The following is a 15659-nucleotide window of genomic DNA, read 5'->3' on the forward strand; positions in this document are numbered from 1 at the left end:
TAAATTTAAAGCTAATTGAACAAAAACAGTGTTTGGTTTCCGATGCCTTTTTTGAAAAGTAAAGTCTTGAATAACTTAAGGTGCTTACATGGATACTGTCTGTAAGTGCCCAGATTGTAATGGTTTTAACCCAAACTCAGCCTTTACCCCCAGCCCTGTCCCCTGCACACCCTAACCCAAACTCAGCCTTTACTCCCAGCCCCCTATATGGTATGTCTGACTTTCTGATTTGTTAATTCACCACAGTTCCCAACTTTGACCAGCAGGTGGTAATGATACTCTCTTCTCAGACAGTAAATGACCACCAGTCAGCTACATTTATTTTGTTAGGAGGGGATGGAAAAGCATTGACACTACTTGTCATGGAAGCAATTTCACTCATTTACTCATGTGAATGGGTCTAAAGAGATAAGAGAAGCTAATATTGATCGGCACTGTTAAATCTTTACAGCTCAGGATAATATGACTATAATTAAAGAACATCACTACCATCTGCTGGCTGGATCGGTCTTCTGATTTGAATTGAAACAGTTTTTAGAACTTTAGAGATGATTAACTAAAATATGATGATAGAAGACAGCACCATGCTGTATGACAGCATAATCCCTCTAATGTTGGTCACCAGTTAACAAAGTCACAAACCCTGACCATTTTTACCAGACGCTCTGTAGTGAGTCCATTCATGTTCATACTTTTTTAGTAATGGAAACCACAACTCTGGCATTGCAAGCTATGCTCTACCAACTGAGTTACATTCTTAAATTCTGATTTTAACCCTAAACCACTCTGCTAACCTTATGCCTAACCTTTAACTTAAATTAAGATCAGAAATGTACATTTCTGTTTTCATGACATTTTACGATAGGCCTATAGACAATTTAGACTTTGTGACTGGGTTTTCTAATAACCAGAGAGGCTGGGGGGAGGAGTTTACTCCAAGTACCTGTGTAAATGTGAAGGTGAAAGTTGTGTCTCAGTATAGACCTGAGGTGTAGATTGTTCTGTAAAAACGTGTAGATATACACATATAGTGACTATTACAGTGGTTATAGATTTAAATCAACTATTTTGAATGTGAAGTGGAGGACGTGAAGACCAGTAAAGGTAAGAGGAGATCTCAGTATATTTCACTTTCCAAACTAGACACACCAGTCCTGTTTTAAAACAATGAGGACTGGAGAAAGAGGAAGTGATGTTTGTATCTGTGTGATTGAGCAAAAGAGAGAATTTGATGAATGGTAATGATGTAAATATGAATGTTTTCTCTTTTTATTGCAGTTAAAATGGCAGAGTCCAGAGTTCATAGTAAGTCACCATGCTCTAATTAATGATGAACTTTTCTTTCATGTATCTGGGAGAACAGAACTAAACCAACTATTGAAAATGAAATGTGTTTGTGGTTTTATTTCTCTTTATGTGTAAATGTGTGTCTGGATGAAATGTGTTTGTAACATCAGGGGCGGCAGGTAGCCTTGTGGTTAGAGTGTATAGGTGGCAGGAAGCCTAGTGGTTAGAGTGTAGAGGTGGCAGGTAGCCTAGTGGTTAGAGTGTAGAGGTGGCAGGTAGCCTAGTGGTTAGAGTGTAGAGGTGGCAGGTAGACTAGTGGTTAGAGTGTAGAGGTGCCAGGTAGCCTAGTGGTTAGAGTGTAGAGGTGGGAGGTAGACTAGGGGTTAGAGTGTTGGGCCAGTAACCGAAAGGTTGCAAAATCAAATCCCCGAGCTGACAAGGTAAAGATCAGTCGTTCTGCCCCTGAACAAGGCAGTTAACCTACTGTTCCTTGGCTGTCATTGTAAATAACAATTTGTTCTTAACTGACTTGCCTGGTTAAATAAATAATATGTTTATCCTAAGCAATTAGAATTAAGTGCCTTTCACAAGGGCATATCAACAAATATTTTCCTAGTTGCCTCAGGGATTCAAACCAGCGACGTTTCGGTTACTGTCCAAATGCTCTTAAGTGCTAGGCTACCTGCCAAACATTTGTGACTAATGGGAAAATACAGTGCCTCTAATTTATTATATTTTTATTATTTATTTTAGATATGCCTGTATCTGTACTTGATTGTATACATTTGAGGGTATTGGCATGTGGGTGTTAGGGTTAGGGCATGGGGGTAACAGGGCTGGGGTGTGTGGGTCATTGAGTTTAGGTGTGTGGGTAAGTGGGCTGAGGTATATTGTGGTTGAGGAATAGGGTGTCAGAGCTGTCGAAATGAGTAGACCAAGGTGCAGCGTGGAATATGTTCATCTTGAATTTTTATGAAAAAAGAATGAACACTACAAATTCAACAAAAATTGACAGCAGACAGTTCCATCAGGTACTCACAACTAAACGGAAAACAACTACCCACAAAGAACAAAGGAAAAACAGGCTGCCTAAGTATGGCTTCCAATCAGAGACAACAATAAACACCTGCCTCTGATTGGAAACCATACCCGGCCAAAACATAAAAAATAAAACATAGAATGCCCACCCACCTATCACACCCTGGCCTAGCTAAACAGAGAAAACACAGCTCTCCTAGGTCAGAGCGTGACAGTACTCCCCCCCGAAGGTGCGGACTCCCGGCCGCAAACCTGAACCTATTGGGGAGGGTCCGGGTGGGCATCTATAATGGGCGGCAGCTCTGGTTCGGGGCGTAGCCCCCACACCGCCCGCCGATCCCCCCGCTTCAGTGTCACCGGAGGAACCAGACTGTGGATCAGCGCCGGAGGCTCTGAACTGCCGCCCGCCGCTGAAGACTCTGGGCTGCGGACCGTCGCTGAAGACTCGGGGCTGTGGACCGTCGCTGGAGGCTCCGGGCTGAGGAGGCTTCATCCGGGGAGCTGGGACTGGTCTCACCAGACTGGGGAGACGCACGGGGAACACTGGGCCGTGGAGGCGCACCGAAGGTCTGGGGCTCAGGGCTGGCACAACTCGTCCCGGCTCGATGCCGACTCTTGCCTGGCAAGGGCGGAGTGCTGGCACAGGACGAACTGGGCTGTGCTGGTGAATGAGGGGTAACCTCGCCTTGGCCAATCTACCCGTGTGACCCCCCAAAAATGTTTTTTTGCCACTGGCTCTCGGGCCTCCGTTGCTGCCTTGCCTGTTGATCTCGTCGCTGTACCTCCCTCGCTGCTTCCACCTGTTCCCATGGGAGGCGATCCCTTCCGGCCTGGATCTCCTCCCACGTCCAGGATCCTTTACCATCCAGGATGTCCTCCCATGTCCAGTCCATCGGCCCACGCTGCTTGGTCCTTTGGTGGTGGGTAGTTCTGTCACAGCTGTCAAAATGAGTAGACCAAGGTGCAGCGTGGAATATGTTCATCTTGAATTTTAATGAAAAAAGAATGAACACTACAAATTAAACAAAAATTGACAGCAGACGATTCCGTCAGGTACTCACAACTAAATGGAAAACAACTACCAACAAAGAACAAAGGAAAAACAGGCTGCCATAGGGGTAAATATCTGTTCATGTTATTATAGGCAGAGCACTCTGTCACAATTATGACCAAGAATAAAACATTTTAAATAAATAAAAAAATTATCAAAATGGATGACATGTTAGTCTTACTAGTGGCATAAGATTTGCAAAGTGGCATGTCTGGGATAGATGTGGGAACAAATGGGATAATATCATTCTAGATTGAAGCATCACATTCTTCTATGACTGTCATGTCCTGACCAGTAAAGGGTCTATTTGTTATTGTAGTTTGGTCAGGACGTGGCAGAGGGTATTTGTTTTCAGGGTTTTGTGTACGTGTTTAGTTAGAGGGTTATTTTGTGTAGAGTGTTTCTGGGGTTTATTGGTGTAAGTGTCTAAGTAGAGGGGGTATTTGATTTAAGTGGTTCGGGGTGTGTGTGTATTGTATACGGGTGTTTGATTTATGTGTTCCGGGGTGTTGGGTATGTTCTTGTGTATATATTTCTAGGGGGCTGTTCTAGTTTTGTATTTCTGTGTTGGCCTGGTATGGCTCTCAATCAGGAACAGCTGTACGTCGTTGTTGCTGATTGAGAGTCATACTTAGGTAGCTTAATTTCACCGTGTATAGCTTGTTGCCTTTACCGGTCTGTTCATCGTTGTTGTGTTTTTGTATACGTGTTTGTTTTGGTTTTCCTTCTATGTCCTAAATAAAAGAAGATGAGCGTACATATTCCCGCTGCGTTTTGGTCCACTACTTTCGACAACCGTTACAATGACATATATTCTTTCCTTCAAATGAACATGTCTGTCTGGGATTGTGTGAGTTGTATTTTAGAATTGACACGGTCCTGGTTGTTGTATGTCTATTGTAGTTTTTCATTCAGCTGTGTTTATAAATGTACTGAGAGTATTTGTGTTCCTGACACAGATGATGTCATTAAACATGAAATGTTCTCTCTTTCTGAACAGCTCAGTTTAAACTCACCTCAGAAGACTATGTGGAGGCTGTTGGTGAAGAGGTCACCCTCCCCTGTCACCTCTCACCTGACACCAGTGCTGTTGCCACGACGATCAGGTGGTTTAAAGAGACAGAGTGTATTTACCTGTATAAGAATGGCCAGGTGACAGAGAGGAGTGGCTATGAGGGCAGAGTGAGTCTGATCACCCAGGAGCTGGAGAGAGGCAACGTGTCTCTGAGGCTGAGAGCCTACAGGGAGTCAGATAGAGGAGTCTACATATGTCAGGTCATCCATGGAGAACAGAAGGAGGAGGCTGCAGTGTGTTTATGGGATAGAGGAGGTAAGTGTTCTATAACTCCAGTAATGTTTCTAACCATCTAAACAACAACAATAACAACCAGTCTCTTTCCCTGTACAGAACACTTCTACTTTCTCATGTAGGTAGGAGTTCATAGTAGGAGTTACAGATGAATAGACTAGATTCATTCTGAATATCAACTAGTTACAATGCATATTACCATCACTCTGAGCTTTGAGCTTGTCCTAAAGCATTAGAACCATTCCAACATTACTGTCACGTCCCTTGATTGTCATTAGTAATGAATGTGATGAACACTCATACCCCTCTGATGTATATCACATCACTATGGTATTTGAGAGGATCATGTGACAGATGGTGATTTGAAGGTAATGATAATAACTAATACATTCTGTTTTACATGATCATTATTCATGATTCTCCATCTTGGATAATGGATGATCAGAAGCAATACGGGGTGAGTAATTACTTATTTGTCTGTTTTGTTTATTGACAACCAATAACACAAGACACTGTGTTAACTAACCTCCAGACGAGCTTCAATGCCATACAACTCACTGCACTGCTACATAGCCCACCTGTAAAAAGCCCATCCAACTACCTCATCCCCATACAGTTATTTATTTTGCTCCTTTGCACCCCAGTATCTCTACTCGCACACTCATCTTCTGCACATCTATCACTCCAGTGTTTAATTGCTATATTGTAATTATTTTGCCACCATGGCCTATTTATTGCCTAACCCCCCTTATCCTACCTCATTTGCACACACTGTATAAAGACTTTTTCTATTTTATTATTGACTGTATGTTTGTTTATTCCATGTGTAACACTGTGTTGTTAATTATGTCACACTGCTTTGCTTTAACTTGGCCAGGTCGCAGTTGTAAATGAGAACTTGTTCTCAACTTGCCTACTTGTTTAAATAAAGGTTAAAAACACATTTTTTTAAAGACAAAGAACAGACCAGAGTGTTAATCAGATAGTATAAAAACTACAGGCCTTGTGAACAGCAGTGTGTCTTCTTCAAGGCTACACTTTAAATCAGTTTCTTTACATTCATCAATACTCTCCCCAAATGTTCTCAAGGTAGGTTGGATTAAGATGTATAGATGTTCGTCAAATTTTCCAGAATTCTCATATCATAGATCTCACACAAAATATATTTCGTAGAGGTCAACATTTCACATAGCCCTCCAACAATATATCTGCTACTGTGACAATGCCTCCTAGTAGGGGGGGGGGTGTAGGAATCAGGAGCAGGAGAGCAGAGAAGTTCCAGTGGCACACAACGTTTAATCAGGCGGTCCCGAAAAACAAACAAGTGGGAAAACATGCACAAACGTAGACGCCACCCACAGGTAATAAAATACGCACATGGAGGAGAAACCTCGACTCCACAAACAAAGTCTCATAAGCACACGGTACAATTTACCGAAAATATAAAACGAAACCCCATGGTGCAGGCACGCACCCCTAACATGCAAATACACAACAAATAATCCCGCACAAAGCCTAACCTGCAGCGGGGTGTATATAAACCCACTGAAATCAACTAAACTGAACACAGCTTTAAAAAAAACAGACAGACACAAACGAAAAGGAAAATGGGATCGGTGGCAGCTAGTAGGCCGGCGACGACGACCGCCGAACACCGCCCGAACAGGGAGAGGAGCCACCTTCGGTGGAAGTCGTGACAGCTACAGAGCTCAACATTTCACACTCCAAAATTAACATGGAATCAGCTTGAATTCAGTTTGATGTCCTAGTATGAAGCATTCTGTGATGTTTAGACTGTTCCAATAGTAGCACTGCTTACATCCCTTTCCCTAGATGTACATTAGTAATGAATGTGATGAACAGTCATTCCAATATGATGTATGGTATTTCATTAAGTTATCTAATGAGACAGAAATTCAATGAACAATAATAACTAATACATTCTGTTTTACATTATCATTATTCTTGACTCTCCATCTTGGATAATGGATGATCAGGGTGGGGTGAGTAATTACTTATTTGTCTGTTTTGTTTATTGACAACCAATAACACAAGACAAAGAACAGACCAGAGTGTTAATCTGATACTATAAAAACTACAGGCCTTGTGAACAGCAGTGTGTCTTCTTCAAGGCTACAAATTAACCTGTTGAGGATCTTATCCCGATCTTATCCCGGTATTGGGATTCATTGTCATGTGACCATGGCGGGGAATTCAAAACTGCAAGAGTAATCATTTCAAAAAATCAAATAATCAACTATTTTCCTCCATTTGAAAGATATATCTCCTAAATCTAACCACGCTGTCCGATTTTCAGAGGCATTACGGAGAATGCATAAAGTTAGGTTATGTGAGGAGAGTACATTGACAATAGCTGCGTGTAATGTTTAGCCAATTCAAAGAAGGGCATCAACAGACAGAAAACTAGCTAGAATTATGCACTTACCTTTGACAATCTGCATCAGATGACACTCATAGGACATTATGTTATACAATACATGCATTTTTAGTTCCATCAAGTTCATATTTATATCCAAAAACAGCATTTACAGTCGCGGTGAAATTCAGAATTTTTTTCGGCTCGAATGCACCCAGTGAATCCAGCATTACAAATCACGGAATTACTATTCGAAAACATTGGTAAATTATAATATTGTCATTCAAAGAATAATATATTATCATCTCGTAATTGCTACCGAAGGGCCAGATCTCAAAATAACTTTACTGGGAAATCACATTTTGTATAAACTGGGTACTATGCTAACAACAATAAGCTATATGCTAAGCTAAGCTAAGCTAAACCGTTAGCATTAGCATCATCTAATATCGATAATAACATTCTAAATATCCCCTTACCTTTGATTATCTCCATCAGAAGGCGCTGCCAGAGATCCCAGGTCCAGAACAAATGTGGTTTCTTTTGACAAAGTTCATAATTTATGTCCAAATAGTTAGCGTTCAGTAGGCTCCCACAAAATGAGGTGGGCAGTGTAAAGTCACGTCGAAAAACTAAAGAAAACCTAGTAAATAATCTATTTACGTTTGTTTAAACATGTCAAACGTTGTTTAGCACTAATCTTTTGTTCCATTTTTAACGTGAAACATCAGTAAACATCAGTAATATTTTCACACAACCTATCAAGTGTCTAGAATAAACGATAATGACAAAGGCACTCTTCTCAGATTCATGCGCAGGCGCAAAAAATGAAGTGATGACGTGTCAACTTGTAAGCTTTCTAATTCGGTGTGTATTTATCACAGATGCTTCAAACAACTTTCTAAAGATCGTTGACATCTAGTGGAAGCAGTAGGAGTTGCGAACTGAATCCTTTCTCACTGTGGTATCTTTAAAACAATGACACTAAATAGTACAGTCACAAAATTCTCTTTTTTTTTAATCTATTTTTCACAGGTTTTTGCCTGCAATATGAGTTTTGTTATACTTACAGACACCATTCAAACTGTTTTAGAAAATTCAGAGTGTTTTCTATCCGAATGTGTTAATAATATGCATATCCTAGCTTCTGAGTTGGTGTAGGAGGCAGTTAAAAATTGCCACATATTTTTTTCAAAATTCTCAATACTGCCCCCGTGGCCCGTAGAGGTTAAATCAGTTTCTTTACATTTATCAATACTCTCCCCAAATGATCTCAAGGTAGGTTGGATTAAGATGTAGAGATGTTTTTCAAGTTGTCCATAATTTACATACATTAGTTCTCCCACAAAATATCTGCCAAAGAGGTCAACATTTCACATAGTCCTCCCACAACATATCTGCCATATAGCTCAACATTTCACACTCTAAAATTAAAATAGAATCATCTTGAATTTATCTTGATGTCTTATTATGAAGCATTCAGTCATTCTCAGACTGCTCACATAGTAGTGCTGCTTACATCCCTTTCCCTAGATGTACATTAGTAATGAATGTGATGAACAGTCATATCAATATGATGTATGTAATTTCATTAAAATATGTAATGAAACAGAAATTCAATGAACAATAATAACTAATGCATTCTGTTTTACATGATCATTATTCATGACTCTCCATCTTGGATAATGGTGATCAGATTGGGGTGAGTAATTACTTTTGTCTGTTTTGTTTATTGACAACCAATAACACAAGATAAAGAACAGACCAGAGTGTTAATCTGATACTATAAAAACTACAGGTCTTGTGAACAGCAGTGTGTCTTCATCAAGGCTACAAATTAAATCCGTTTCTTTACATTTATCAATACCCTCCCCAAATGTTCTTAAATTAGGTTGGATTAAGATGTATAGATGTTCTTCGAATTTTCATATCATAGTCCTCCCACAATATATCTGCTATAGAGCTCAACATTTCACTCTCCAAAATTAACATGGAATCAGCTTGAATTCAGTTTGATGTCCTAGTATGAAGCATTCTGTGATGTTTAGACTGTTCCAATAGTAGCACTGCTTACATCCCTTTCCCTAGATGTACATTAGTAATGAATGTGATGAACAGTCATTCCAATATGATGTATGGTATTTCATTAAATGATGTGATGAGACAGAAATTCAATGAACAATAATAACTAATGCATTCTGTTTTACATGATAATTTTTCATGACTCTCCACCTTGGATAATGGATGATCAGCAAGAAGTGAGTAATTACTTATTTGTCTGTTTTGTTTATTGACAACTGTCACGATTTCCGCTGAAGTCGGCTCCTCTCCTTGTTCGGGCGGCGTTCGGCGATTGACCTCACCGGCTTTCTAGCCATCGCTGAACCATTTTTCATTTTCCATTGGTTTTGTCTTGTCTTACATCGCACCTGGTTTCAATCCCATCAATTACATGTTGTGTATTTAACCCTCTGTTCCCCCTCATGTCTTTGTCAGTGATTGTTTGATTGTATGTTTGTGCAAGTTATGTGTTGGTTTGCGACGGGAATTGTACCCACTTTTATTATTTTGTATATTTTGGTTTTGGAGTTTTGTGAAGCACTTATTAACCTGTCTGGGCCAGTGGGACGTCAGCGTCCCACTCTATTCAACAGAAATCGTCCCACCTACGTAACAGCCAGTGGAATCGCGTGGCGCGAAATACAAATACCTCAAAAATGCTATAACTTCAATTTCTCAAACATATGACTATTTTACACCATTTGAAAGATAAGACTCTCGTTAATCCAACCATGTTGTCTGATTTGAAAAAGGCTTTACAGCAAAAGCAAAACATTACATTATGTCAGGAGAGTACCCTGCCAAAAATAAACACACAGCCATTTTCAAAGCAAGCATATCTGTCACAAAAACCAAAACCACAGCTAAATGGAGCACTAACCTTTGATGATCTTCATCAGATGGCACTCCTAGGACATTATGTTATACAATACATGCATGTTTTGTTCAATCAAGTTCATATTTATATCAAAAACCAGCATTTTATATTAGCATGTGATGTTCAAAACTAGCATACCCACACAAAACTTCCGGTGAATTTACTAAATTACTCAGCATAAACGTTCACAAAATACATAACAATTATTTTAAGAATTATAGATACAGAACTCCTTTATGCAATCGCGGTGTCAGATATTGAAATAGCTTTTCGGCAAAAGCACATTTTGCAACATTCTGAGTACATAGCTCGGCCATCACGGCTAGCTATTCAGACACTCGCCAACGTCGAGGCTCAGTAAACATAGAATTACTATTTCAAAAATTGGATTACCTTTGCTGTTCTTCATCAGAATGCACTCCCAGGGCTTCTACTTCAACAACAAATGTTGTTTTGTTCCCAAATAATCCATAGTTATATTCAAATAGCTCCGTTTTGTTCATGCGTTCAGGTAACTATCCGAAGGGTGACGCGCGGGCGCATTTCGTGACAAAAAAATTCAAAATGTTCCTTTACCGTACTTAGAAGCATGTCAAACGCTGTTTAAAATCTATTTTTATGCGATTATATTCCAACCGATAATATTCCAACCGGACAACCTTGTATTCATTCAAACAGGTGAAGAAAAAAATGGAGTAGTCTCGTGCCTGCGCATCTCCTGTCTCTGAGCCACTAGGCTGACCACTCACAAACAGAGTTCCTATACTTTGCCCAGAGACAGCAGACACCCCAATCCACTTTCTGGCACCTTCAGAGAGCCAATGGAAGCCTTAGAAATTGTCACGTAACAGCAGAGATACTGTATTTTCGATAGAGAGGCAACAGAAGGACCAGAAATTGTCAGACAGGCAACTTCCTGTATGGAATCTTCTCAGGTTTTGGCCTGCCATATGAGTTCTGTTATACTCACAGACACCATTCAAACAGTTTTAGAAACTTTAGAGAGTTTTCTATCCACATATACTAATTAGATGCATATTCTCGTTTCTGGAAAAGAGTAGTAACCAGTTTAAATCGTGTACGTTTTTTATCCGGCCCGTGAAAATACTGCCCCCTAGCCCCAACAGGTTAAACAACTCCGTTTATACCAAGTTCGATTCTCCTGCGCCTGACTTCCCTGCCACTAACATGCACCCATTACAACAACCAATAACACAAGACAAAGAACAGACCAGAGTGTTAATCTGATACTATAAAGAAGTACAGGCCTTGTGAACAGCAGTGTGTCTTCTTCAAGGCTACAAATTAAATCAGTTTCTTTACATTTATCAATACTCTCCCCAAATGTTCTCAAGGTAGGTTGGATTATGATGTCAGATGATCTTCAGATTCTACTGAATGTATATTCCATAGAACCCTGCCTCCTGACACAATATCCTGTATCTGGCATAGAGCCCAATGCACAAACAATGAAAATAATAATTTGATCAGAGATAGGCCAATAACTAAACAACATTATTTATAAAGTTAACCAGATCTCATTGGTGCCCACAGTCCCTACATGAGGGAGGCTTGAGTGACAGGAGAAATGAGATTGGTCCTGTTTGTTCTGTATATAGTGATGTAGTCTACCACACAGAACTCACCTCTCTGTTTTACACCATAGGATCAGGTTCACAGTATTTACAACATGAGACCCAGGAGAACAAGCTGAAGAGGGAGGCATCAGCTGGTGAGCTTGGTAAGTATGAGAGAGTCTGGAGGAGAGAGGTTTGAATCAGGGAACATGAGTGATGTCATTCAGTTTTTCAGACTAATTCATTTGTAATGTATCAAATAGTCAATAGACCAGTTGATGATTGGTTCAGCTCAGATAACTGTTGACTATAGGAAATAATTACAAATAATTGTACCACCTCCATCAAATGATAATGTCTTTATAGGCATACTATTGAATGAATTAACAAATGACTTATTCAAACAACCAATTAAATATGTTAATTGCTCTCTCTCAGAGTTGAAGATGGAAGAAAAAATATTAAGACAGGAGAAGATAAAACAACTAGAGGAGAAAGACACACAACTGGATGATATGAACCAGGAAGTGAGAGATAAAGAGAGACTCCTGGAGGAGAAGAACCAGATAATGGGACAGAGGGAGAAACTATTAGAAGAGAAAGTAAACCAACTGGAAGAGAAAGACAAGCAACTAAAGGAGAGAGACATTCAACTAGAGGCACTGAGAAAGAACCTGCAGGACAAGAACAGCCAAGTAGAGAACTTCAGAGTCCTACTGCAGGACAAAGACCTTCAACTAGAGGACAGAAACTATAGACTGGGAGAGAAGGACAGACTAGTGGAAGAGAGAGACAAACAGCTGGAAGAGAGAGATAAACTACTGGAAGAGAGAGACAAACAGCTGGAAGAGAGAGACAAACAACTGAAAGGAAAAGAAAATGAAAAATGAAATAAAGTATAAGCAGATTGAACTAGCAGACAAAGACAAAAAAATAAAGGAAAAAGACCTTCAACTAGAGGACAGAAACTACAGACTGGGGGAGAAGGACAGACTAGTGGAAGAGAGAGACAAACTACTGGAAGAGAGAGATAAACTACTGGAAGAGAGAGACAAAGTAGTGGAGGGAAAAGAAAATGAACTAAAAGAGAGGAAGCAGGAACTGCAACAGAAAGACAAGCAACTAAAGGATAGAGACATTCAACTAGAGGCACTGAGAAAGAACCTGCAGGACAAGAACAGCCAAGTAGAGAACTTCAGAGTCCTACTGCAGGACAAAGACCTTCAACTAGAGGACAGCAACCACAGACTGGGAGAGAAGGACAGACTACTGGAAGAGAGAGACAAAGTACTGGAAGAAAGAGACAAACAGCTGGAAGAGAGAGGCAAACTCCTGGAAGAGAGAGACAAACTACTGGAAGAGAGAGACAATCAACCGGAAGAGAGAGGCAAACTCCTGGAAGAGAGAGACAAACTACTGGAAGAGAGAGACAAACTACTGGAGGGGAAAGTAAATGTACTAAAAGAGAGGAGGCAGGAAGTAGAAGAGAGAGAGAACCTACTAGAGGAGAGAGAGAAGCAGTTAAAGGAAAGAGACAAACAGGTGGAGGATGTCAACAATGAAAATGCTGAACTGGGTGAGATTATTCACACCATTAATACATTTAGTCTTCTGTACTTTCCTCAATTCTCAGGTTATTGTCGACTCTCCACTGAGTTGTGAATATTGTTGTCCATCACTTCATACTTCCCCTCTGCATCATATTTCTGTCTAAAGTCTTTAACACAGAATTCAGATCCTAGTCCTCCTTTGTTATTTCAGCTCAACAGATATGTGATGTGAAGACTGAGGTAGAGAGACTGAGAAGAGAGATCTCAGCCCAGATGACTGGTGAGTGAGATATGTGATACTTAACATTTCAATAGAAACCCAGAACTCCCCTTCAGTAGGTCTATGTGCCTTCATGTGTCACTGAGGTAAATGTTCCCATTCTAAATGGTTGTTCTATTATTTTAGAACATGGAGAGACATCAGATACAGGTTCCATACTCCCAGTCAGGAGGAGAGACAGCATGGATGATCCTCCATTCAGTGAGTTATCAATATTGTCCTGTTGTCTCCTACTGTTTCTAGTCTATAGTGGACCATTATATTTGATTTGATTTGACCATCCTTCACTTAGTGAGTTATCAATATTGTCCTGTTGTCTCCTACTGTTTCTAGTCTATAGTGGACCATCCTCCACTTAGTGAGTTATACATGTTGTCTCAAACTGTCATCAAACTTGATATTCTCTATTTTCTCCAATAATCTATATTTCACTATGATGTGTAATGTATTTGTAGTTTGTTAATACTATGTTTTAAATGTGTCTCTGATGAGTCAATATGTTGACCAGTTCTCTATGTTGTGTTACAGTGGGAGGAGAGACCTCAGATACAGACCCCACACTTCCACTGAGGAGGAGAAACAGCATGGAGTTTAATCCTCCACATAGTGAGTTATGGATGTAGCTTCTATTATATTTGACACTGACACTTGTACATCCTCCAGAGAGTCAGAGTGTTGATCAGTGCTGTGTGTTGTGTTGCAGTGGGAGGAGAGAGCAGCAGTCCAGACTCCCCAGTGTCTCCCAATGTGTCTGAGCTGAGACTGGTGCTGCTGGGGAGGACTGGGGTTGGGAGGAGTGCAGCAGGAAACACCATCCTGGGCAGAGAGGAGTTTGGGGCCCAGGCCAGCCCCTCTGCAGTTACCCAGAGGAGTAAGAGGAGAGAGGGGGACGTGTGTGGGAGACGGCTGGTGTTGGTGGACACTCCAGACTGGTTCTGTCCTGGACTCTCTCTGGAGGAGATGAGACAGGATGTGGGGCTCTGTGTCCGTCTGTCTGCCCCGGGACCCCACGCCTTCCTCCTGGTCATACCAGTGGAGCCCTCTAAGGGGGAGGACAGAGGGGTGCTGGAGAGAATAGAAGAGATGTTTGGGGAGGGTTTTTGGGGACACACTGTGATTCTATTCACCCATGATGATGGCCTGAAAGAGCAGAGCATTGAGGAGTTTCTCCAAGCAGGAAGTCAGGAACTCCAGCAGCTTGTAGAGAAAAGTGGGAGCAGGTACCACGTCCTCAACATTAAGGACAGGGCCCATGGCACTCAGGTATCAGAGCTGCTGGAGCAGGTAGAGGAGATGGTGGCAGGAAACAGAGATAGATTCTACAGCAGTCAGACCTTCCAGGAGGCAGAGGACCAGGTTAGAGAGATGGAGGGAAAGATCCAGAGAGAAAGAGGAGAGATGAAACAGAGGGAGGAGAAAGACTTGAGAGAGATTTTTCAGATGGAGTTGCAGGACTCTCTGATAAAGATAGAGGGAGGGATCCAGAAACATGAGGTAGATATCAGAACACTCAGTGAAAGAACCAGTGAACTGGAGAGACAGGTGAAAGAAGAGAGGGATGAGGAGAAGAAAAGAGAGCTGGAGAGGGAGCTGAAGAGGGAGTCTGATAGGAGGGAGGAGATGGAGAGAAAGCTGGAGAGATTTAGAGAGAAGAGAGAGAATGAGAGGAGGGAGATGGAGGAGAGACACAGACAGGAGATAAAGGAGATGATGGAGAACTATGAAGGAGAGGCCAGAGTTGAAGCAGAGAGAAACCTGATGATTGTCCTTTATTTTTTTATTTTGTTTTTTACCTTTATTTAACTTGGGAAGTCAGTTAAGAACAAATACTTATTTTCAGTGACGGCCTAGGAACAGTGGGTTAACTGCCTTGTTCAGGGGCAAAATTACATATTTTTACCTTGTCAGCTCGGGGATTCGATCTTGCAACCTTTCGGTTGCTAGTCCAACGCTCTAACCACTAGCAGTTGTCCATTCAACACCTGACTCCAATACTTGATTCCAACTCTTTTGATTTGATATCCAAACAGACACACAGAGAAATATAAGTATTATGTTGCTTGTTTTACTATATAGAAATTGTTTTGTTGCTTTGTATCACACATAGTATATGTTACTTCAACAATATTGTATTAAATCAGGATCACTAAATACCATATCAGTGGTTATGTTGTACAGTAGTAAGCACACTTTGGATTACATGTTCTGTCCCCCCAAAATATCTTGATACTCACAATATAGCGTGAATAATG

At 40.8% G+C, this 15659-nt stretch overlaps 1 protein-coding gene across 3 annotated transcripts; it reads left to right on the top strand.

Annotated features, from left to right (window-relative positions):
- The first annotated feature begins 840 nt into the window (after window positions 1–840).
- LOC115165132 (GTPase IMAP family member 4-like) lies at window positions 841–15246 on the top strand. 3 transcript variants are annotated; one of them, XM_029718174.1, is made up of 11 exons: window positions 841–1104; window positions 1279–1305; window positions 4377–4706; window positions 5131–5142; window positions 6683–6688; window positions 8759–8764; window positions 9315–9320; window positions 11667–11741; window positions 13534–13608; window positions 13936–14013; window positions 14111–15246. In XM_029718174.1, the coding sequence occupies exons 2-11, from the start codon at window positions 1284–1286 to the stop codon at window positions 15208–15210; spliced, it is 1710 nt and encodes a 569-aa protein (XP_029574034.1). In that variant the 5' UTR covers window positions 841–1104; window positions 1279–1283; the 3' UTR covers window positions 15211–15246. The 3 variants fall into 3 exon arrangements, with proteins under 3 accessions (XP_029574034.1, XP_029574035.1, XP_029574033.1); XM_029718175.1 differs by lacking the exons at window positions 6683–6688; window positions 8759–8764; window positions 9315–9320; XM_029718173.1 differs by lacking the exons at window positions 841–1104; window positions 1279–1305; window positions 4377–4706; ... (3 more) ...; window positions 9315–9320; window positions 11667–11741 and adding exons at window positions 12370–12864; window positions 12991–13153; window positions 13339–13407.
- The last annotated feature ends 413 nt before the right edge of the window (window positions 15247–15659 follow it).

Source organism: Salmo trutta, chromosome 27 (genome assembly GCF_901001165.1).
Source record: "Salmo trutta chromosome 27, fSalTru1.1, whole genome shotgun sequence".
Lineage (NCBI taxonomy): Eukaryota > Metazoa > Chordata > Actinopteri > Salmoniformes > Salmonidae > Salmo > Salmo trutta.

Bases quoted from the DNA above. Each gene is read 5' to 3' on its own strand.
- LOC115165132 (XM_029718173.1), top strand. From the start codon at position 12,457: ATGAAAAATGAAATAAAGTATAAGCAGATTGAACTAGCAGACAAAGAC. The intron at 13,154-13,338 runs GTGAGATTATTC...TTGTTATTTCAG, and splicing joins CAATGAAAATGCTGAACTGG to CTCAACAGATATGTGATGTG. The intron at 14,014-14,110 runs GTGAGTTATGGA...GTTGTGTTGCAG, and splicing joins GGAGTTTAATCCTCCACATA to TGGGAGGAGAGAGCAGCAGT.